Source organism: Rhinoderma darwinii, chromosome 1, assembly GCF_050947455.1.
Source record: "Rhinoderma darwinii isolate aRhiDar2 chromosome 1, aRhiDar2.hap1, whole genome shotgun sequence".
NCBI lineage: Eukaryota > Metazoa > Chordata > Amphibia > Anura > Rhinodermatidae > Rhinoderma > Rhinoderma darwinii.
In genome coordinates, this window is record NC_134687.1 from 479,567,093 (window position 1) to 479,592,045 (window position 24,953).

Below are 24,953 nucleotides of genomic sequence, written 5' to 3' on the forward strand. Positions count from 1 at the left end.
TGATTGTATTCATAAAACTGTCTAACGGAAAGCGTGGTATCTGGTAGTGTCGTGGCCAATGGAAGTATAGAGGAGTCATGCGAAAACATGCGAAAAGTGGAGAGGATGTTGAAGGGTACCACCAAGGAATGAGCATTGAGCTCGACCTGGGGGGAAGTTTGTAATATCAGTGATTGGGGTCAGTGGGCCCAAGGTATCTATAAGGGAGCCACCTGACCTCATAGAATGCAGCATCATAGGAGTTTGTGAAATAGTGAAGGAGGCCTTTTAAATAAGTACTGCTTCCAGGGGGGAGTGGAGAGAGCAGCAGGGTAAATAGCTTGGGCCAGGCGCACCCACAATTTAGAGTCTTGGTTATGGAAAAGGTCAAGGTTGCGTGCATGTGCTGTGGCTAGATAATTAAGGCAGCAATCCGGCAGACCTACCCCACCCGCATCCTTAGGGCGACCGGAGGACCAGATAAATGATCTTAAACATCTTTCAATGTAGGGCCAGAAGGACGCAGGGATGAAAATGGTCTGCAGGAGATACAGAAGTCTAGGGAGCAGGTTCATTTTCAAAATGTTGATCTCCCAAAACAGGAGAAGTCCAGTTTATTCCAAGTGGTCAGATCTCTATGGAAAGACGCCAATTACGGCCTGTTCACATCAGTGTTGGCTTTCTGTTGAGGGGTTCCATCGAACCCCTCAATGGAAGGCAAACGGAAACCTTAGCTTCCGTTTGCATTACCATTCAAGCAGTCGACTGCGCTATTGATTCTGTAAAAAAAATGGAAACCTGACGGAATGGTGACAAACGGAAAACATTAGCAATGTTTCCGTCACCATTGATATCAATGGTGATGCAAACGGAAGCTAAGGTTTCCGTTTGCCTTTCCATTGAGGGGTTCTTCCGATGGAAACCTCTCACGGAACCCCTGACTGGAAAGCCAATGCTAATGTGAACAGGCCCTAAAGGGAATGAAATTAGTGGGGTACAATTGCGAAAGGTCGGCCATAATACGCATTCCCAGATAGGTTATGCCTTTAGAAGGCCACGCAAAAGGTAAATTAGATTTAAGAGTGGCAACTAGAGGGTCTGGTAATGACACATTTAGGGCCTCCGATTTGAATAAGTTGATTTTGAAATTAGATGGGGTTCTAAATCGAGACAGTTCCGACATCAAGGAGGGAAGTGAGAAATGCGGGTTTGTGAGATAGACCAGAAGGTCGTCAGCAAATGCAGAGCATTTATATTCTACTCCCCCTATAGAAATGCCTTGTATGTCCGGATTGCCCCGATCAGAAGCAATAAGATGTTCCATAAAGAAGAGGAGAGAGGGGGCAGCCCTGCCTAGTGCCATTGTGTATGGTGAAAGGCTCCGACAGAGAGACGTTTATTTTAAGCCGCGCAGAAGGGCATTGATAAAGGGCAAAAATTCTAGCAATGAAGGAAGGGCCTAAGCCTATATGTTGGAGAGTGGAGCGGAGAGCGGGCCAAGAGATTCTGTCAAACGCCTTTTTGGCATCTAATGAAAGAATCATGAGGGGAGTGTGATGGGATTGGGCATGATGGATAATGTCTAGGGTCTTTAGCGTATTGTCGCGGGCCTCCCTGCCAGGCACAAAACCCACCTGATCTGGGTGAACCAAGGTGGATAGATGTTTGTTCAGTCTATTGGCCATCAGCTTGGCATACATTTTTAAATCCACATTAAGTAGAGAGATGGGCCTATAACTAACACATAGCTGGGCGTCTTTACCCTGTTTAGGGAGAACCGCGACATGCACCAGGGTAGAGTTAGGAGGAAAAAGGACCTCAGGAGTAGTTGCGTTAAAGGATTTGAGTAAGAGGGGTGAGAGTTGTTCAACTAGAAGTTTATAAAATTTGGAGGTATATCCATCCGGTCCCGGACTCTTCCCCCCGGAAGTTCCTTAATAATAGCGAGAATTTCTGGAGCGGAGAAGTCTGGCTCCATGTCCATTATGTCTTCTGTGGACAAACGAGGAAAAGGGGAGGAGGGAGAGTCCTGGGCCTCGGGTGGAGGGATGCCATGTAATTTTGCGGGAAGGGGTTAAAGTACATTAGAAGGCTTTCCATACAGTTCTTTTGTTGGTCTCCATTCAAGAGTTTCTACTTTCAACATGAAATTTTATTTGTAATAATAACAGGTGGGATGCTATTTTTACCGGAGTTTTGCAAGGCTTTGGGTGCCACCAGTTCAGGCCCCACTGGTTACCTAAATAAAAGTATATTTCTGCGTAATGAACATACTTTGACAGAGTTTAGAATTTTGACAATATGTTTTTGTACTTACTGCAAGTTTGTTTTCCACATTATTACCGTACAGTCTTTTCCTCCAGCAGTAAACACATACTGGCCATCACTTGAGCAGACAATATTGGCTACCCCATCCGGATGGCAAATGAGAGCCATTGTCTTGTGTGGGTTTCCATCAACTGGTAGAATTTGAAGGCCAACCTAACCAGGGATATTGGACAAAACTAAGCTTGCAGTGACGTTATTTTTTAAATGCAAAATTAGAGTGACGTCATTCAGACACATCATAAAAAAAACAACAATTGGGGTCAGCCGGCTAGGACCCCTCTTCCTGATATCAAGAAGCAGGTCCCAGTCCCCATTTTTAGTGGACAAATAGGAAAATATTGCGACCACCTGTTAAGCCACACAGCACTAGTCTGCTTAGCCCTTTCCTTATATGAAGCTTGAATATGTGTTAATATGAGTTTCTACATGTTAGTTAAGAGACTTTGTCCATTGGGCACAAACTGTTTGTTAATTTCAGTTCGTTAGTAAAAATCAATCAATAAATAAATAAATAGATAGATAAAAGGAATTTAAATATTATCATGCACTGCTGGAGCCATCGTGAACTGACATAGAGACTTATTTTCCAGACGTCCAAATATAACATGGACCACCATTCAAGCTGGCTGCCGGGCGTGTTGAAAACCAGACCTACAGCAGCTTCTATATGAAAGGTGTTGTGTGTGGTGAGACAACACCTTTAATAAAATGTTACCCAACATACCTTGTCATCTGTAATATATACCAGGTAGCCTTTTCCCGTGTCCTGACTATAAGAAGAAAACACTTCCATTTTCCTTATAGGAGAACCAAATGTTGGCCCCAAAAGGGTCTTTCTGAAGGGAAGAAGAAGCAAAACACATTATAGGGTTCTATGAATAAGTATCAACACCAATTGAATATACAGGTTAAAGAGAAAGTAAATGTAAGTCCATGAGATGTCTTCTTGTGTCCGATTGTTAAGTATTATATTAATCATTTTCTTAGTTACATTGCTTTTTGTGGAGGAAAACTGGGTGTTCACCAATATAGCTGCCATTACTGTTCTCACCAAAGTTGTCACCCAATTTTCTTAAAGTATTGGCAAATCTGCCCAGTTACAATAGCAGGGAATGTACATTTGGATAATATTACAATCATGTTTCTTTCTTCCACATTACAATTAAATCTGTATTAAACACAATTTATTACTGTTATGTTTCCCTATAACCAGTAATTGCAGACATAAAAGAAATAACGTATTTATGTGTCACATCACTTAGGATGTTTCCTGCAGAGAAACCAACATCGAAATACAAAATTTGTGGGAAATAATATTTTTAGTGAACATCAGCGTATTCAGCTAATTCGCTGATTTCTGTAGCCCCTTGAAATAATGAAGTTTCCTGAACGTTCTTTCCGTGTTTGTATTAGTATTCCGCTCCATTAGCGTCTGTGACAGTAGTTCCTTCTAAACATTTATCTGTAACAAGGGAAGCTGTTTTCTACAATAAGGAGTCTGTCTAATAAACATTCGACAAGCTCAATATAAATATGAAAAGATATGGGCAGAGTGTTTTGCATTCTCTGTATTACTCATCCTCCTACTCACTAACAAGTGTATCATTAAAGAGCAGCCAAAAATCAATCACTAGATATATCTTCAGTTATTTAATGAGATGGACTAATGAAGTGTAATGAATCATCAGTGGAAAAAAAAACCCTGATGTCCATTCATAATAATGTAACTGTTTATGTGCTAGACAAGGAGTTTTAGCCCAAAAAAAAGGAGTAGTGGAAAGTATCACAACAGGCTAAGGCCTACCTCCCAAGCGTCTCTCTTTTAAATTGACAGTCACTACTTTTGACCTAAATCCCTCTGTCCCTCCTTAAATGTCCCTCTTTTTGACCTAAAATAATAACTAGACCAGCATTATAAATGTGTTATGTTGCTCCAGAAAAACATCTGCCTGGTTTCCAACTGCATATTAAACCCCTTGTATAATATTTCACGATTCGATGGTATTTGGATATTAAAAATATCTATATTCAAATGATTTTTGTGCAAATATATATAAATGAAAAAACAAAATAAGCGTATAGACATGCATGACAGAGTCGTGTTTTAATGCTCTATAAAGGGTTGGACATTGACTTATGGAGTAGTCACCTATACTAGAGAGACAGTTTTATTCCTTCTGGAGGAGAGCTATTTTGCAAAATGGATCTTTCACACAATGAACCATAAGTGTCCCTTTTTGTCTACCCAAAAAGTTGGGAAGTATGGACAAAGGGTTAAAGAGCAGCTGTAAATCACACAGATACTGAATAATGACTGACTCATAGATACTTGGTTACAACCACATTCACAAGACCATATTTTTGGTCCATGTACAATTTGTGTATTTCTTGCCAAAAGTGGGAGTGGACCTCATCAGAAGAAAGTAGGAAAAACTTTCTCAAACTTTTCCTATGGCAGACATCATACAAACTGTATGTAAAGTGAGAATTTGCCTCTGCTTACCTGCACATTTTTGTAGTTGCATTGTAAAGTTTCATTTTGTACTCATCATTGGCAACAAGAATAAAGCTTTCCTTGGTGAGAGGAGGATACCAAACTAAACACTGTGGAACAGTACTCTGGTCTATACGGTCACTGCTCTGAATTACAAGATGGTCTTTACTACTATTTGTAAGATCGTATTCCACCTGTAGGAGAAATGTAACAGAAGCTATATATATATATATATATATATATATATATATATATATATATATATATATACACATATATATGTATATATATAGATAGATAGATAGATAGATATATAACACACAACAATTATACTAACCAACATCCGATCCCTGCCAAGCGATAGGAGTCTTGGTTCATTGCTATCCAGATGTATGCCGAAAATTAAATTCTGTATAGGTTTATAATGGCTTCGATATCTGGCAAAGTATTCCCAGGATGTATGTCCTCCACTATTTTGTTTTATTTGCTGAAATAGTGTCACTGTGAATTCTTGATCCTAGGAGATTATGTATTGAAGTTTGTTATGTTCCATTTTCTACTTATTTCTCAAAAGCAATCATACATGTAACTGATGACAAAAAACATATTTTCAGATCCCAACTAAGTGATCAGTTTTTCCAAAAAGATTTGCACCTTTGTTCTTTATTGTTGGGCAGAGCCAGTAGCGTAGCTAGCGGGGGGAAGGGGGGCGGTGGTTCTGGGTCCACTGAGATGTTGGGGCCCAGGACCGGTCCCCCAGTGGTGGTGTGTCCCGGGTTAAACTGTATCTGCAGCCTCAGGACGCAGATACAGTTGAATCCAATGCTGGAGCAAGGAGCTGACGGCTATGGGACATTATACTTTGTCGGGGGCAGCTATGGGGGCATTTTACTGTGTGGAAGGCACTATGGGGCATTATACTGTGTAGGAGCAGCTATGGGGGCATTATACTGTATGTGGGCAGCTATGGGGCATTATACTGTGTGGAGATAGCTATAGGGGCATTATACTGTGTGGGGACAGCTATATGGGCATTATACTGCGTGGAGGGCAGCTATGGAGACATTATTCTGTGTGGGGAGGCACTATAGTGGCATTATACTGTGTGTGGGCCACTAAGGGGTCATTATACTGTGTGGGGGACACTAAGAGGTCATTATACTATGTGGGGGACACTAAGGGGTCATTATGGTATGTGGGGGCAGCTATGGGAGCATTATTCTGTTTGTGGGGGCAGCTATAGGGGCATTATACTATGTGGAGCACACTAAGGGGGCATTATACCGTGTGTGGGCCCACTGGGTTGGGGCCCACACAGATGTGTTTCATCCCCCTTGTGCTAAACCCCTATCTACGCCTCTGGGCAGAGCATTCTGTGTACAGAAATGTTCATGCCTGATCATTATCTTGGGGAAGGCAGCTGCGCCACATGTGTACCCTGACCGGCTAGTCCTGCAATGTGTATGCATAATCTTCACAATGCAGGAACAGACAGCATAAAAGCCTGAAGAGCTCTTACTATATGCTATTAAGTTGGATACAAAAGGATAAATAAATGTCCTTCCTTTAAACATTATTTTCCTTTATAATCCACTTCAGGTATTTAAATATGATTAATTTGGGATTAGCTCACGGAGTTTGCCATTAGGTCATTGACGTATTGTGAATAATAAATTATTTAGAAGTTATCCCATGATCATTTGCCAGAATAGTAATATCCTAACTATACTTATAATACAACAATTCTTGAAAAAACAAAGACATTTTCTACAGATTCCAGACTTTAGCATGCTAGCATACAGTATCTATCCAGAATACCTTAGCATTTGTTAATAAAGAAACATCTACACAGATCCTCAGATACTTACTGCTGTAGCAAGGTGATGTGAAGTATGTGAGAATGTGACATGGGTTATTGATCCTTTCGCATACTTGAAAGCTTCTTTGGTTTCATTTTCTAGTGTCACAGCATCCAATATAAGTACACTTCCATCTGTAAATCCAGCTGCCAAAAAGACACCTGAAATTCAAGAATAAGACCCATAAGTGCCCACAGAGACAATGGGAATGACCAAACTGGAAGACAGTCAAAAACCCTGAGAAGCTATATAATGCACAAAGACACAAGATCATAAACGCAACAACCACAGACATAATCCAATAACTCTCAGACACAAAGGAGCACTGTTCTAGACAAAATAAATCATGTATCATGCACAATATTTACATAATATCGTATGGTCATCAATTAAACTCAAAATCCTTTGGTACAGTTTACAATCTATTTTCCCCTGATGCCCTCTGGGTGACAATTTATGATGGACTGATGTCTTATATCACTTACATGAAGTATCTGTCTCTTAGTACACAGCACCTATGGGTCACAGTCTCACCTGCTTCCAGACTAGGCAGATAATCAGGCCAGCCCTTTAGAGTACAGAGACGCCGGATCAATCAGCGGTCAGGTCCGGCCTCCACACATATTTGGCAGCGCCCTATATAAAGCGTCTCCTCCTGGTCTCATGTGCCAGTAATTGTTTATTCTGCCTGGTTTCTGCTGATGCAACTCTGCGAGTATCTAAGTGTTTGGATGTCTCTGTTTGATGTTTGATTTCACTCTGAAATATTCATATTGTTTTTCCTGTGTGCAGACTCGGCTGAGTCTGGATTTCTATGTGCGGTTCTGTGTGTTCAGGTCAAACAATTACATTTCACTACGTTTATCTATGTACTTTGAGTAATGGAATTATCTCTGCTTGTCAGATTAATTTCTTTGTTTGAACCCGGGTCCTTCTTGCTTTAGGGTGGTGTGGATATTATCCTACCCGATTTTGTTACATGCTTTCTGGTTTACCTTTTACTTGTACTGCTGAATTTCTAAAGTGCTTTTTGGTTGACCTTTTAGTTGCACTGCTGGATTTATTACGTACGTTTTGGTTACCCTTCTACTTGTCCTGCTGAATTTGTTATGTGTTTTCTGGTTTACCTTTTATTTGTCCTACTGGATTTGTTACGTGTTTTCTGGTTTATCTTTTACTTGTATTGCTGGATTTATTATGTGTTTTCTGGTTGCTCTTTTACGGTTATTGTCCTGCTGGATTTATTATGTGGTTTCTGGTTTACCTTTTACTTTTACCCTACTACTCGTACTGCCAGTCAGAGGCTACCCTGTGGCCATTCTGATATTCTGTAGCTTCTTATAGGCAGGGGCGGATTGGGAGCCCTGGAAAAAAAATCTAAAAGTGGCCCCATGTTGTGGGTGGGGCCAGCACAAGTATTCGGAGTCAGCAAGCCGTTAGCTGTAGCCACATTGGTGATAGATGTAATAATGCAGCCTTATTATTATTGTCAGCATTGGGCTGTGTTCACATCTGCATTGAACGCTGTTAGGCGGCTTTCACACCACAGTATTTCTATCAATATAATGTATGTGCTGATAAAGCTCCCAGGAGATGTATTAAACGGTTTAAAATACGGATGTCTCTGCTGTCCGTCCCCCATAAGCGCCCATGTTAAAAAATGACACATACTACAGCTACATAGAACTGAATGGTAGTTACGGAAACAGTGTAGCTCGCATGCTACGCTGCTTCTGCAACTGCCATTCACTACTATGGGGGTTACGGAACAGAGTAGCTCAGCGAGTTACGCTGTTTAGGTAACTCACGACCATATAACCATTTTCATGGACAGAATTCACCTCATTCAGCTGCAAAACACAGAGGGCTAGACAGGGTTTAGGGGGCCCGTTCTGGAGATAGGTGCGGGTCACAGAGGTGGGACCCGCAACTATCTGACATTCATGACATAGCCTGTTCACACACAAAGTCAAAAACAATTGAAAATTACGGAGCTGTTTTCAGAGAAAACAGCCTCTGACTTTCAGCCGGTTTTGAAGCTGAAAATGAAGCTTCTTTTAGGCTGGGTTTACACGACCTATTTTCAGACGTAAACGAGGCGTATTATGCCTCGTTTTACGTCTGAAAATAGGGCTACAATACGTCGGCAAACATCTGCCCATTCATTTGAATGGGTTTGCCGACGTACTGTGCAGACGACCTGTATTTTACGCGTCGTCGTTTGACAGCTGTCAAACGACGACGCGTAAATTGACTGCCTCGGCAAAGAAGTGCAGGACACTTCTTTGCAACGTAATTTCAGCCGTTCTTCATTGAAGTCAATGAAGAGCAGCTCAAGATTTACGAGCGTCACAGACGCCTCGCATAATACGAGGAGGAGCATTTACGTGTGAAACGAGGCAGCTGTTTTCTCCTGAAAACAGTCTGTCTTTTCAGACGTAAAAGCAAGCTAGCGTGTGCACATACCCTTAGGGTATGTGCACACCATAGCAGGCATTTACGTCTGGAAAGACAGACTGTTTTCAGGAGAAAACAGCTGCCTCGTTTCAGTCGTAAATGCTCCTCCTCGCATTTTACGAGTCTTCTCTGACAGCCGTAAATTTTGAGCTGTGCTTCATTGAGTTCAATGAAGAACGGCTCAAATTACGTCTGAAAGAAGTGTCCTGCACTTCTTTTGACGAGGCTGTATTTTTACACGTCGTCGTTTGACAGCTGTCAAACGACGACGCGTAAATGACAGGTTGTCTGCACAGTACGTCGGCAAACCCATTCAAATGAATGGGCAGATGTTTGCCGACGTATTGTAGCCCTATTTTCAGACGTAAAACGAGGCATAATACACCTCGTTTACGCCTGAAAATAGGTAGTGTGAACCCAGCCTTAATTTGAAGCTTCTTTTGAGGCGCTTTTTGAGGTGTTTTTCATAGTGCCAATTAAAAATCAGCTCCAAAAAACGCCTCAAGAAGTGACATGCTACTTCTTTTTAAGAGGCTTCTTTTTACAAGGCATTTTTTTTAATTCAGCTGCGTAAAAATAAGGGTATGTGCACACACAAAATCAAAAACGTCTGAAAATACGGAGCTGTTTTCAAGGGAAAACAGCTCCTGATTTTCAGACGTTTTTTTAGCCACTTGCGTTTTTCGCTGCGTTTTTTTATGCCCGTTTTTCTATAGAGTCAATGAAAAACGGCTCCAAAAACGTCTCAAAAAGTGACATGCACTTCTTTTTCAAAACGGCCGCATAAAAAAACGCCCTGTCGGAACTGAACGCCGTTTTTCCCATTGAAATCAATGGGCAGATGTTTGGAAGCGTTCTGTTTCCGAATTTTATGCCGCTTTACGGCCCGAAAAATGGCCGAAAATAAGCCTTGTGAACAGCACTGTGTATTTCCCATTTAAATCAATGCGAAACTGTTTGCAGGCTTATTTCAAGTGTATTTTTGAGCATAAAACACTTGAAATTTTGGCTGCTCTAAAATCAGCCTGAAAATAGAAGACCCCACAAATAGAAATGCTTTTTAATGTAGACTTTTAATTAATTTTCTATAAACTTTAAGGTAACATCTGGCCGCAGGGTTTTTGACCTTAAAAAAACGCTCTTAAAAATGCCAATAATCATGCAGTGCACAAATAATAATAGATTATTAGTGTCATGCGGCATGAAAAATTGTGCTATACAGTACCCAAATCAATTTTCTCAATAATAGTGTCACAAGGCACCCCCCAAAAAAAGTAATATATTGCGTATTTAACAAAACTAAAACAAATAGTGCCATTTAGTACTATTAAGGGATGTTCACACTAGTCTGACCTAGATACGACAGGGAATTCCGGCCGAAAGTTCGCACCAAATCATGTTTAACGCGATGCAGACTTTTGGCCAGATTTTCCGGTGTGGGCACCAGATAAGGGGATTTTTAAAAAAAAGTCATACTCCCCTCCCCATGATCTCCCATAGCAACACGACACTCCTGCCAGGGATGGTGCCAGTGCTGCCAGCTTCTTGGGATGACGATTTCTCCCAAGAAACCTTTTCAGCCTGTGTTTGGCTGCAGTGGGCATCCCAGGAGGCCGGCATCACTGAGACCAGAGGGGGAGGAGTGATGCATCACTATGAGAATGCCACAGGAGGCAAGTATGTGCTATTTTTCTTTTTTTTTTCTTTTTACTACTTGCGATTTTTTTCTGGGAATTTGTAGATTAAAAAATCTACACTGTAGGCCAATTTCTGCACAGAGATTTTCTTCAGTGTGTGGATGAGATTTTTAAAATCTAATCCACTTTGCTGCTACTGTAACTATTTCCACCTGCAAATCCGGACAATCTGCAGCAATTATGCTACGTTTGAATGTAGCCATATAGGGGAATACACATATTATAGGAGAGGGGGTTCACCTGCCCCTCTCCTCTATGAACGAGAGCAGAGAGCCGTTAAAGGGGTTTTCCCACAATCATAAATTATCACTTATCCACAGGATAGGTGATAATTGTCTGACCACTGGGACCCCCACCATTTGTCAGAACGGGGGTCGCATACTCCCAGAACTCATCTGATCCCATATATCACTCTACTTCACATATGCATATAAACATTGGACAGACACATACACACACTGCACACATACTACATAAACACACACTACATATATACACACACTACATATACACACTACATATGCAGACACACACTACATATACACACACACACACACACACACACACACACACACTACATGCATACGTACTTACAGTAATTGCAAACTCCAGCCACCCTTTTAGATCCCATATACTGATACTTTTCTTCCTCCTGTAGTCTTGGCAACTTCAGTCTCCTCTCACTTCTTTAGCAGGGGCAGGGACTGATTGCTAGAGGGGAAAGTAGTAGCTGAAGTGTCCAACTAGTAGCGCTCTGTCCGGGACTCCTGCTCTGGGGTTGCCCCCTGACATCACATTTCGGTCCAGGAGGATCCCCTGACGTCACTGTCTATAAACAGTGACGTTAGGGGCTCCTCCAGCAGAGGAATCCCTGGCTAAAGCATGGCATCTACAGGGGGGCAGTGTGGCATCATCTACCGGGGGGCTTTGTGGCATCATCTACAGGGGGGCTGCGTGGCATCACGAACAGGGGGGCTGTGTGGCATCACGAAAAGGGAGGCTGTGTGGCTCTATCTACAGGGGGGCTGTGTGGCTCTATCTACAGGGGGCTGTGTGTCTATCTACAGGGGGGCTGTGTGGTTCTATCTACAGGGGAGCTGTGTGGATCTATCTACACGGGGGCTGTGTGGCTCTATCTACAGGGGGGCTGTGTGGCTCTCTCTACAGGGGGCTGTGTGGCTCTATCTACAGGGGGGCTGTGTGGCTCTATCGACAGGGGGCTGTGTGGCTCTATCTACAGGGGACACTGTGGAATTATCTAAAGGAAGCAGTGAATGGCAATAACTACAAGGAGCAGTGCGTGGCAATATCTACAGGGAGCAGTGCGTGCCAATATCTACAGGAGCCTTGTGGTAGCAGGTGGGCTCACACAATTTCATCAAAATGTGTGCTAAGAACCTCCTCATTGTAAGTAGATTTAGCAGTAATGCATATTTATTTATATTTAGCGGCTTAGGTGGCATTAGTGTTCGCAGTGTGCTGTCGTCATTTTCCTGTGTGCTGTATAAATTTGTAGTCACAGGCGTTTTTACACCTTTATACACGTTTTGTTTCATTTTGTTGGAATGTGTTGTTTATGTGAATATCTACAGGGGGACCATGTGGCATTATCTACAGGGAGCAGTGCATGGCACTATCTTCTGGAGGCAGTATGGAGCACCATCTACAAGGGGCACTGAGTGTGGCACTATCTACGCTGGTTTTTACACTACCAGTAGTGGTCAGCACATGTCGCCTAACCCTAGTGATAAAGTGAGACATCACCTGCCTGTATACAACTGGAAAACCAGAGAGATACTGGCTACCAAAATAGTTGTTAGCCAAACTAGTGCAGAAATTTTTGTTTGTTTATTTGTATGCAGAAATTCTGGAAAGCCATGCCCCATCAGATAAGCCACACCCCATGATACACACCCACCAAATAGGCCACACCCTAAGTATCCCTGGGAAAAAAATTCAAATGTTGGCAACTATGAGCAGGGTGCTGCTGACCTGTATAGCTGCTGGGCAGTGAATTAGATGCAGAGCAGGACGCTTCAGGGGCTTCACACATCAGCAGTACAAGCTGAAGTAACGGCTGCCCAGCAATCCTGCTCTGCATATATTCTCCTGTTCCACCTGTTGGGTCCCAGCCAAGCAAGCCGCTCTCCCCAAGCTGCTGCTAGACTTCCTGCTCTCTGGTCTCCTGCTCCTCTCTGGCGGGCAGCGTCAGGGGGTCGATCTTCATTCAGATGTGCCTAGTGCGCAGCATCTACTACATACAGGAGATAATTGTTTTTTTTTCTTAAAGCTATAACGTGGCAGCCAGGAAAGCTTGTGTAATATGCCGGCCTGAGTGGCACATGCCCCCCGGCCCAGCCCGCCCCTGGGCTCCTGCATACATCTGTGTATGTGTGGATTTCTTTATATCACGGATCAGTACCCACATACACAGATGTATGCAGGACTGTATAGGAGAGCGGCCCCAGAGCAGTGGAGCGGCAGCCCCCCCCCCCCCGGGAAAATTCCCGGTCAAGTACATGCTAACAAGGATCGCTCAGGGGTACTAGGAGGTTCCTGATAGTGGGATCAAACTTATTAGGGCACAGTCCTGCTGTAGATAGGGCTCCTCTACAGTTAGGGTCGTTTTAAGTTTTGCACTGCGTACTTCAGAGGTTGCTTACTGCTGTGCAAAGTCTGACTGCAATACACTTTTGAGTTTAACGGTACCATGTCACAATATGTTTACTTCCACAGTGTACTAGACTGACAAGTTTAACATAGAAAGCAGATTTGTGATGATAACTGGAGAAAAAAAAAATAATGGTGCACTTTCCATAAAGGTAAGGTGAGTTTGTTCATGAAGTTTTGTCTATACAGGCCCGACTCACTAAACTTCCTCCATAAATGAAACACTGCATGTTTGTGGCATATATGCTACTTTAAGGGCATGTGCACACGGTAGCAGGCTTAAATGACAGACTGTTTTCAGGAGAAAACAGCTGCCTCGTTTCAGACGTAATTGCTCCTCCTCGCATTTTGCGAGGCTTCTCTGACAGCCGTAAATTTTGAGCTGTGCTTCATTGAGTTCAATGAAGAACGGCTCAAATTATGTCTGAAAGAAGTGTCCTGCATATAATGTATATAAGTGTCCTGCACTTCTTTTGACGAGGCTGTATTTTTATGCGTCGTCGTTTGACAGCTGTCAAACGACGACGCGTAAATGACAGGTTGTCTGCACAGTACATCGGCAAACCCATTCAAATGAATGGGCAGATGTTTGCCGAGGTATTGTAGCCCTATTTTCAGACGTAAAACGAGGCATAATACGCCTCATTTACGTCTGAAAATAGGTCGTGTGAACCCAGCCTAAGGGGTAGACAATGTTACATATGTGCCTATTTATCATTTGTATATAAATGTAACTTATGAATGGTCATCAAATATATTTATATATACAGATGTATCAAAGTTTAATTTGACTCAACTCGTTAAATACAAAGTTACAGCCATTGAAATAATCAACTAGTCAACTTAATGTTTGCTGCAACTGTGTATTTAATGCGTTAAGAGTCAAGTTCGATTTTGCATCATCTGTACTGTACTTAAAGGTACATAACATTCACCTTTAGGGTCATAAGCAAGGCAGTGTAAAGATTTGTCGTTTCCAAAGATCCTGCTGACAAAGCTTTTTCGATCTTTATAATCCCACACCTTCAAGATTCCATTATAACTTCCAACAGCGATCTGTGTCTTGCTTGGGTGACAGGCAAGTGCATGAACAGCTTCAGTAGGCTCCTGCAATACCTTCTTCAGCATTGTACCATCCGTAAACACATGCAGAACCATACCATCTAATGTGGATACAATGAAATTGCTGAACAAAAAAATGGAGAGATTAACGGATAATACTGTTAATTTATTTTCTTAAGGAAGGTGAAGTACTTTACAATAGCCTGAACTGGATTTATGTGACCTTGTTCTATGTTGTCATAATGTTCTAATAATCCAACCATTGGTAGCATAAAGATACGGCCAGAGCTACACAGCGTTGTCCGCAAGTCACAGAGAAATTGCTGTCTTACCGTAATACCTAATTACCTATAGGATAAATGTGGTCGGATTTGTTTCAGTGGTGGCAAGTTGGCTTGTGATTTTTTTCCCATTGGGAAACAGTAAAGTTTTAGTGCAAGTTATGGACAATTTTATTGCGACCCTGCAACGCTTGCCGCCACATACACTTTGATTCCGTCAAAACAACGAAACCCTGTCACAACGGTGACAAACAGAAACCTTTAGCAACATTTCCGTCACCATGGAGATCAATGGTGAGGGAGACGGAAGCTGAGGTTTCAGTTTGTCTTTCCGTTGAGGGGTTACCTGACGGAAACCTCCGACGGAAGGGCAGTGCTGATGTGAACAGGCCCATACAAAAAAATTTTTTTGTGTTTGTGTTTTTTTGAAGGTTCGGTCATTGGACTACATTGGATTCGATGACAGCTTATTTTATTATCAATAAAATGGTTAATGAGGATTGTGTGTGTTTTTTTTGTTTCAATAAACCTGTTTTTTCTATGTCTTTGTATTTTTTTTAAACTTTATTACCACCGCCTTATTAATAGCTGCTGGCTGATTGACAGCATCCATTACTAAGGCGGGGCTTAGTGTTAGCCGCTGCAGAGGCTAACTCTAACCCCCATTATTACCCCCGGTACCCACCACCACCAGGGGTGCCGGGAAGAACCGGGTATGATCCTATGATCCAGTACCCGACCATTTGTAGTGATGGTCGGGCATTGGGGCGGGCCGCAGGCTGTTATTATTAGGCTGGGAAAGGCCAAACACAGTGGCCCTTCCCACCCTGGTAATGCTAGCCTGCTGCCGCTATGTTGTATCTGGCTGTTTATGAAATATTGGGGGGACCCCACGTCATTATAAAAAATAATTGTAAAGAATGATGTGGGGTTCCCCCAATTTTTTAACCAGCCAGATACAACATAGCAGCAGCAGCCTAGCATTACCAGGGTGGGAAGGGCCACTGTTTTTGGGCTTTACCAGCCTAATAATACCAGCCAGCAGCCGTGCCAGTGCCCAACTATCACTACAGATGGTCGGGTACTGGATCGTACCCGGCTCTTCCTGGTACCCCTGGTGGCAGTGGCTCCTGGGGTAATAATGGGGGTTAGTGATAGCCTCTTCATGTCTAACATTAAGCCTCACCTCAGTAATGGATGCTGTCAATGGGCCAGCGGCCATTACTAAGGGGGTAGTAATAAAGTTTAGAAAAATACAAAGACATAGAAAAAATATTTTATTGAAATAAAAATCCCACACAACCCTGATTAACCATTTTTATTGAGAATAAAAAAAATGCCGTTATCGAAGTAGTCCTCTAATCCGACGTAGGCCAACAACCGAAAGCTAAACAATTCTTATACTTACCTTTTCTGGGTCCAGCGCTGGAGCCGCAATGTCAGCAACCTGAGCCCCCTGTAGCTAATCCTATCATGTGTGATACTGTCTCCTGGGCCACTGTATCTAATCCTATAATGTGTGATACTGTCTGCTGGGCCATTGTATCAAATCCCATCATGTGTGATACTGTCTGCTGAGCCACTGTATCTAATCCTATCATGTGTGATACTGTCTGCTCGGCCACTGTATATAATCCCATCATGTGTGATACTGTCTGCTGGGCCTTATATCTAATGCTATCATGTGTGATACTGTTTGCTGAGCCACTGTATCTAATCCTATCCATAGCTATAGGGTCGTAGTGCTATAGATATGATGTCTCATATATACACATGTACATACATGCACACACATTTGGGGGGGGGGGTATATGTATTGGGGCTATTTCCCCATGCGTTTCAAGACCTTAGTGACTCCCCTGGCTGCTAGTGCTGCATTGTTGGGTCACTTAGGAGACCCAGCGATCCAGCTGAAATCTGCGGACCGTTGGCCATGAGATGTTTGGGGGGGGGGGGGGGGGTTATACAAGAAGAACCTTTGCTCTGAGTGCCTTGTGGCTTTATGGTATCTGCATGAGGCCTATGAAAGCCTAACCAGATCATGTGATGATCACACACACATATACACCTCACTACAGTTACAGTAGAGCTGTGCACCTGTGTGATCATCACATGACAGATTCTCCTCCATCTCATCTGGAAGTGATAAATATACACATATACTATACACATGTTATAGAAAAAGATGCATGATAACAATGACCAAGTATTAAAAAAAAATGCCAATGCTAAGTGTACTGAATGATTCACCTGATAGCAAACTGATCCCCCTTGATAGAACAATCTTCAGGGTATCTTGTCTTTTCACTTGCTGCTATAGGGGGACATTTTGAGAATGATATGGAATGGATAGGTGTCAGATTAAGGTGGCTGTACCAATTTACAAGCTGCAGTTGTTGATCGTAGAATTTCACATGTCCTCTAGTATCACCAGTAACATAATACCTGGAGTAAAATGTGGAGCAATGCAGTAGTTACAATTTGGGGTACTGTACAAACAACAGTTTTTCATTACTAGAATCCCTCTACTTGCTTTGTTGCCCACTGACAAAGGCTGTTGAAATAACCTGATACATTCAATAAGTCAATAAGTCAATGAATTAAAATCAACTTTATCCAATAAAATGTTAAAGTATTTTTTCTGGGATTTTCTATTGATTACCGTGGTCTCTTCATTGTTTATCCAGGCACAACAATGTCCATAAGAGTGTGGCTGGGCCTTGCAGCGCAGCCCCTTTTAAGTGAACAGGGATGTGTGGGCCTAAGCTGCAATACCAGGCACAGCCACACTCATGATCTAATGATCAGTAGGGGTTTTGGGAGTTTAATGCCAACTGATCAATCATTGATGGCCAATCATAAGACTAAACCATCAATAGAAAATCCCAGACAACCCTTTTACTACTAATTATACTATCACTATCTGGTCTTCTGCTTCTAATTTTGTGAGATTCCATATTATATTGCTGTTCTATGTTTGAAACAAGTGCTGGATTATCAAACAGTCTGGATTATTACAGTGCCTTGCAAAAGTATTCATCCCCTGGGTATTTTGCCTGTTTTGTTGCATTATAACCTGGAACTAAAATTGATTTTAAATTTGATTTTATGTAATGAACCTGGCAAAATGTGCAAAATTGTAAGGGTATGTTCACACGGCTTATTTTCGGCTGTTTTTCGGGCCGTAAACGGCCGAAAAACAGCCGAATAATCGGAAGCAGAATGCCTCCAAACATCTGCCCATTCAATGGGAAAAACGGCGTTCTGTTCCGACGGGCCGTTTTTTTACGCAGCTGTTTTGAAAAATGGCCGCGTGAAAAAACGGATGCGAAAAAGAAGTGCAGGTCACTTCTTGGGCCATTTTTGGAGCCGTTTTTCATAGACTCTATAGAAAAACAGCTAAAAAAAACAGCCGTAAAAAACGCGGCGAAAAACGCGAGTTGCTCAAAAAAGTCTGAAAATCAGGATTCCTTTGAAAACAGCTCCGTATTTTCAGACGTTTTTGAGTTTGCGTGTGAACATACCCTAACATTGAAAATAAAAAAAATACCAATTACCTTCAGAAGTCACATAATTCGTTTAATAAGGTCCCCTGTGCGCTATCAATGTGTCACATGATAGATCACCTGTCAGTATAAATACACCTGTTCTCAAAGGCTCCTGAGTCTGCAACACCACTAAGCAACACCACTAAGGCCAGAGCTACATTGAGACTTTTTGTAGTGCTACTAATTGATTTTAACTATTGAGCTACAGCTGCAATCCAATTAAATACATTGAGTTGCATGCAATCTTGTGGACTGCAGCTGTCACTCAAAAGTTAAAATAAATCAGTACCGCTGCAAAAAGTCAGAGTTTAGACTGGCCTAAGCAAGCAATATGAAGACTAATGAGCTCTCCAAACAGGTCAGAGACAAAGTTGTGTACCACACAAAGTGCTGACACACTACTCTCCTCCAACATTACAAGGCCTGGCTGCATCTGGCATGGTGCACTACATGTAACCGTGTGACTGGCACACTTATAGAAGCTATATCTGTGTGCAATGATAATACTAAGCAGCCGCCACCCTGATGAATAGTAGGTGTGAGAGTGGCTGTTAATCAGTATTTTGCATGTGAGCAACCTCCCTCTATGTAGCATTGTGGTTTGTCTGCATCCTGTTGGGAACTGGTGTATGAGTATGTATGGCCTTTTTCAGTGATTTTAAGTACTGACAGACCGGGCAAGGAGGGCATTAATCAGAGATTCAAGAAAGACTCCTACGAGAACACTGAAAGAGCTTCAAAGATCCACAGTGGAGATGGAAGTATGTGTCCACAGAGAGTGTACTACTTATAGTAGTGCCCAGAAAAAAAAGTATTTGTTTAGAGAAAAACATAAGAAACACGTTTTGAGTTCGCCAATTAGCCTGTGGCAGACTCCCTAAACACATGGAAGAAGGTTCTCTAGTCAGATGAGAATAAAATGTAACTTTTTGGCCATTATGGGAAAAGCTATGTGTGATGCAAACCCAACACTTCCCATCACCCCAACAACTCCATTCCCACATGGTGGTGCCAGTATCATGCTGTGGGGATGCTTTTCATCATCAGGGAATGGAAAACTGGTTAAGATTGGAGGAAAGCTAGATCACAGTAAATACAGGGCAATTCTTGCGGAAAACCGGTTTCAGTCTGCCAGAGATTTGAGACTGGGACGGAGATTCGCCTTTCAGCAGGACAATGACCCGAAATAGACTGTTGAAGCTAAATGGAATGCTTTAAGGGGAAACGTTTATATGTCTTGGAATGGCCTAGTCAAAGCCCAGACCTCAATGCAATTGACAATCTGTGGCATGACTTGAAGACGCTGTACACCAACACAACCCATCGAAACTAGAGGAGTTGGAGCAGTTTTGTCTTGAAGAATGGTAAAAAATCCCAGTGTCTACATGTGGTAAACTACTAGAGACATACCCCAGGAGACTGGCATCTGTAAAAGCAGCAAAACGGGCTCCACAAAGTATTGACTTTCAAAGGTGAATACTTATGGACATTAGGTTCTCTGTTTTTATCTTAATTATTGTTTGTGTCACAGTAAAAAAATATTTTGTACCTTCAAAGTGGTAGGCATGTTGTGTACATCAAATGGTATAAACCCCCCAAAAATCCATTTTAATTCCAGTTTGTAATGCAACAAAACAGGAAAAACACTGAGGTCGTGAATACTTTTGCAAGGCACTGTAGATGTCTGATTAAAGAAATATCACTGTAGTTCTAGTTTAAAAGTCGCAAAATATTTTTTAATTAAAATTACTCTCTAAAAGCTCAACGGCAGGGTGTCTGTTACGGTTACTGAATGTACGCAATTACTATAGTGTGATTGTAAATTAATTCATTACCTGTCATGGGTAGTGAGCACAGTAATGGCATCTTTCTGCAGATGCATCAACTTTAAAGCTTTCTTTTTATGTGGCTTTATGGGAGACTTTGTTCTGATCGATGGGGGATTGGTGGTCTCCCAGACAACCAGTTTCCCTGCCGATGTAGCTGTCAAGGATCTTACGTTGCTGAAATCAAAAACCGATTGGCTAAAAACTCCCACGGCTTTGTTAAATGTCTGCAAAAAGTGTATAATAGCATTACAATAAGTTATACAATATTGACAGTGCGAGAGAATATAGCAGAAGATTTCATCTCAGATTAAATGCATAGTCGGGATGCAGTGAATTATGTCGTACTGGGCAGATGCAGAATTGTTCTATAACAATTTTTAGTCAGTCACAACAACATAGTATGTACAATAAAAGGGAATTACGGGGGAGGGGGGGTGATGGTCATAAAGTATCTGCTCTTCTATAAATTCCAGTATGACGCTCTCTAAAACTCCAGACATCTTTCAATGCAAGACTCCTATATAAACTCCTATATAGGTTATGGACATTTATCTGAATTCTACAACGCTATGACAACAGCAAGGGCTTTATAATCGGATAACTGCTTTTCTACAGAAATCTTAATGAAAGACCACACAATTATGTAGGCTATTTCCAGTAAACTGGAGGAAATACTAAAAATTTTCTTTGACTAGACGGAAATTATGTACAATAACCATTGCCTGTACATACACATATACTGTACAAAATGAACAACAAGACCAGGCAGGCAGAAGACGCTCCAAATGTAGCACAGTGGCACATTCTGTATAGTACATTTGGTGTATTTTGCTAGACATGTTAGACACTTTTCTTGTCTTTTCGCCACCTCTTGGTTGGCTTACTTTGGACCAATATTTTGTGCCAAAATTTGAACACAATTTTATTGCACTTTGGAACATTTTAAAATATGTGCTTTTGCTAAGCATATGTTAAAAACATTAAAAACGCAAAGGAGAATCAACAATAGCACATAAATTACTTGCCAGACTGCAAGGGTATCAATATAATTAATATAAAATATACTGATTATATAAAGTATTGGTGATTATCAACAAAAGCGTCACAAACCAAGTAGTACTATATATCATTCTAAGATACTGTATTCATAAGATTTTCACAGGATCCAAAGTAAAAAAGAACAATAGGAAACGAGTCAATTACATGTTATCTTGTAGTTAGGCAGCGCACTTGACATACGTATTGCCTATGGCTTTATCAAGAGGAGTGTAATATATAAAAAGTGTATTTTTTAGTCAGTAAATTAGCTTAAAATTTACCATACATGTGCCGTATTAAATTGTGACCAGCCTGATGAGAAAGATGGATATTTTGCATCATTTACTTGTGTGTGCCCAGTCTGGCCTGGCATAGACCATAGTCTAACAGTTGATTTGGCACAGAAGATGGCGGATATGAGGGGAAAGTAGAAGCCAGATGCTGTATAAATATGGAACAAGTGCATGTACCTTTTTTAATACCACATTTATTATTTGTGATAGTTTTATACAAGTGCCCCTATACCTCTGGATGGAAAGAAAGGGACTTAAAATGTTGCCTTTGAGTCACCAGTGACAGGACAAGCTACCACTAGTCACCAGGAAGTGGACACTGTACTAATAAGCCACCAAGGACTTGGCACTTACCAACGAAGTCATCATATACTGGACCCCTTAGTTTTAGATCATATGGAACTGCACCCTATATCACTTGTACAGGGACTGAATAGTGGGTCCAGGTCCACAAGAATTGGTCTCTATTTTGTGATAGTTTAAATTAACTATCAGATCTTTGAAGAAAATGAACTGACCTTGTCGTTCAATGGAGGTGCAACATATTCCAGACTGGAATTATCCTGTTAAACAAATTGAGAAAGAATTCAATGAAAGACATTAATAAATACAACGTGATTTATCAAAACCCATACACAGAAAAGTGGTGCAGTTTCCATTAGCAACCACTCAGCAAACATCTTAGTTGTTGATCAAGATTGGACAAGCTGTATGCCGTTGTATCATGTCTTCATACAGACCTTATAGAACTTGGGAAGATTGTGGTACAGTTTGTACTACAGAGTTATGCTAGCACTCCACAACGACAGTTGGTGGCCCGCAAGTCACAGTAAAATTGGGCTTTATTGGGCAACTCATGCACAACCTCTGTATTTTCCTATGAGGGAAAAAGTTGCAAAACTTTTTCCCCCATTGGGAAACATTGAAGTTTAGTGTGAATCAAGATAATGCCGCAACTCTAGGCCACCAAATGTTGCAGAAGAGAACCCGGCCTAAATGATCATAGAGAAACACTGGACTCTTGCAACTTACCCAGGAATAAAATATGACTTGAGTTTCGCTGTTGGTGATCAGTTGTGTCTCAACTTCAGGATTAAATATAATGTATTTCTGAAGAGAGAGAAAATGTTTTTATATTTTAAAGCTGCACATGTTAAATATTTATATTTCTCAGAAAAAAAACAGGTATTAATACTACTACTACTAGTGGCTATACATTTTCCCACAATTAACATTTATCCCCTATCCTGTGGATAGGTGATAATTGTTAATTGTGGGAAAGCCCCTTTAATTCCGCTAACATTCATAAAGGGAATGCAAAAAAAGAAAGTTTACATATAAGAAAATTCCATAAATTTAAAATCGATTTTTATTATAAACATATATTTTTGAAAGTATTTGTTGCTGTTTTTTTTACTTTGTTCTGTTACGATACACATAAAACGTGCACATTTATTTATCTTTTTACAGTTTTCACGCTGGCCATTAGTGTAGTCACAATAGGCTGACACACACAGGAAGGCAGTGTGTGTGGCTCCAATATGGCCGCCCCCAGAATTTCTTTTATCAATAAAAAAATACAATATCAGATGTGGGTCTTACCTGAAGGCCAAACTGTGCATTCAGTTCAGCTGTACAAATGGGTCTTTCAGAACCTGATGTCCAGTCCCAAATGCAGACTTTCTAAGAGTAGAAAAGCTGAATCAGATGACTAGTGAATATATAAAGTACTCTATAAGAATGGCACAAAAAATAATGAATGGCTACCTGAAGAGTACCCCCTCCAATAGTTGCCAAGTACTTAGCGTTATGAGACATAGCTATGGCAATAACTCCGCCATGAGGATGACTATGAAATATAGTGTGAACAGGGATTCTGCAAAGGAATGAAATGAACATTTATTAGTCAGATATACTATGGCTAGTTATGCACTATATATACATGTATGGAGAACAGTATAAACTTTTACACTCAAAGGTCTTGACACTATCACTAAAGACATATGTTGTCTCATATTATACTATTTATTCACAGTTCCTTTATGTCTTAAACTATATGTTCACCTTTTAATACCAATTTGCGGTTTACATATAGAATACAGAATAAATCCACAGAAAAAGTCAAGTAACTTTGTAAATACATTGCATTGCTGATCCTGAATTATAGTCCATTTTATAAACGTATGATAGGTTGGGTCGGAGCTCTGGACCCCACCATTAGTGAGAATGTGAGGTCCCAAGACTTTGTTCTTGGACAGAGAGTTGACCACACTTGCGTATCCACTCACCAATTGATGCCATTTTTTTATGCAGTCTTTTTTTAACAACAACTAGGAATGGATACATAAAAAATAAGACATACAAAGTTTTTTCTCCTCTATTTAAACTCTACTCTAGCTTTTGAATAAAGAAAAAAATGCATTAAAAGCTGCAAAAAACCTGCAAAGTGTGAACATTATACACATTGGCTATGCAACACTTGATAAAGGCCATTCATAGAAAAAACTGTGTCATTATTGTTTGTGCTGTGCCCTCTGATGAAACTAAGTAGAAATTACTATATTCATTCTTCCTGCTGCCTTTTACTGCCTTTTACTTGACGACAGGTGTAATTTACCTAATGTTTTCATAGTTTTACTTGTATTTTATAATATGTATGTTAAGAGAGGACCCATCACCTCTCCTGACATGTCTATTTTAGTAAATAATTGTATTCCCCTTGAAATATCAATTCTGGAGCATCTTCCTTAGAACTCTGTGTTGGGCCATTCCTCTGTTATTCCTACTAGAAATGTATGAATAAGTTGACAACTGGTTGTTATCAGTTGGAGGTGTAAAATTTTACAATCAGTGCTGACAGAATGAGAGTGTGGTGGGACACGCTTCTTTGACAAGGGGAATGGTGACACCCAGTTGTCAATTTATTCCTACATTTCTAGGAGGAACAACAGCGGAACGGCACAATAAATAGTTCTTAGAAAATATGTTCCAGAATTGTTATTGGGGGAGTATTTGCTAAAACAGACAAGTCAGGAGAAGTGACAGGTCCTCTTTAAAGGGGTATTTCGGGTTCAACAAATTGAGTATAACCATTATATAATTAAACATTTTTAATTTTTTTTTAATATACTTTCTGTATTAAGTTCTCTTCGTTTCCAACATCTCTGTTTGCTTCATTCGATGGGAGGCATAATTGTTCAATTCCAGGATCGAAAATCTGTGTTGGTCACCCAGATGCACGGCTCATTACAGTTACAGAACATTACAGTACTCTCTTCTAACAAGCCGTGCACCAGTGCAAGTTCCTTTTGAATGACAGCAAACAAAGATCTCGAAAACCGCGAGAAATTGATCCATTAAGTTTAGTAGAAAATTGCATAACTTTCCATTATACAATTGATACGTTTTATTTACCTTA

General features: G+C 41.0%; 1 protein-coding gene and 1 long non-coding RNA gene across 3 annotated transcripts in view; one reads left to right on the top strand and one right to left on the bottom strand.

Annotated features, from left to right (window-relative positions):
• Window positions 1-3,225, top strand: part of LOC142658689 (uncharacterized) — a 32,583-nt gene extending 29,358 nt beyond the window's left edge. The window contains exons 4-5 of the long non-coding RNA XR_012850156.1: window positions 2,898-2,993; window positions 3,112-3,225. This is a non-coding gene — a long non-coding RNA (uncharacterized LOC142658689). The remainder of the gene's footprint in view (window positions 1-2,897; window positions 2,994-3,111) is intronic.
• Window positions 1-24,953, bottom strand: part of CFAP251 (cilia and flagella associated protein 251) — an 89,943-nt gene that overhangs the window by 25,895 nt on the left and 39,095 nt on the right. For both annotated transcript variants that reach the window (XM_075834285.1, XM_075834278.1), the window contains exons 6-17: window positions 23,303-23,411; window positions 23,138-23,218; window positions 22,568-22,645; window positions 22,054-22,098; window positions 20,211-20,428; window positions 17,078-17,272; window positions 14,420-14,670; window positions 6,670-6,821; window positions 5,139-5,318; window positions 4,811-4,995; window positions 3,032-3,143; window positions 2,297-2,460 (exon numbers count right to left, since the gene is read on the bottom strand). In XM_075834285.1, the coding sequence (XP_075690400.1) occupies window positions 2,297-2,460; window positions 3,032-3,143; window positions 4,811-4,995; window positions 5,139-5,318; window positions 6,670-6,821; window positions 14,420-14,670; window positions 17,078-17,272; window positions 20,211-20,428; window positions 22,054-22,098; window positions 22,568-22,645; window positions 23,138-23,218; window positions 23,303-23,411 (1,770 nt within the window). The remainder of the gene's footprint in view (window positions 1-2,296; window positions 2,461-3,031; window positions 3,144-4,810; window positions 4,996-5,138; window positions 5,319-6,669; window positions 6,822-14,419; window positions 14,671-17,077; window positions 17,273-20,210; window positions 20,429-22,053; window positions 22,099-22,567; window positions 22,646-23,137; window positions 23,219-23,302; window positions 23,412-24,953) is intronic.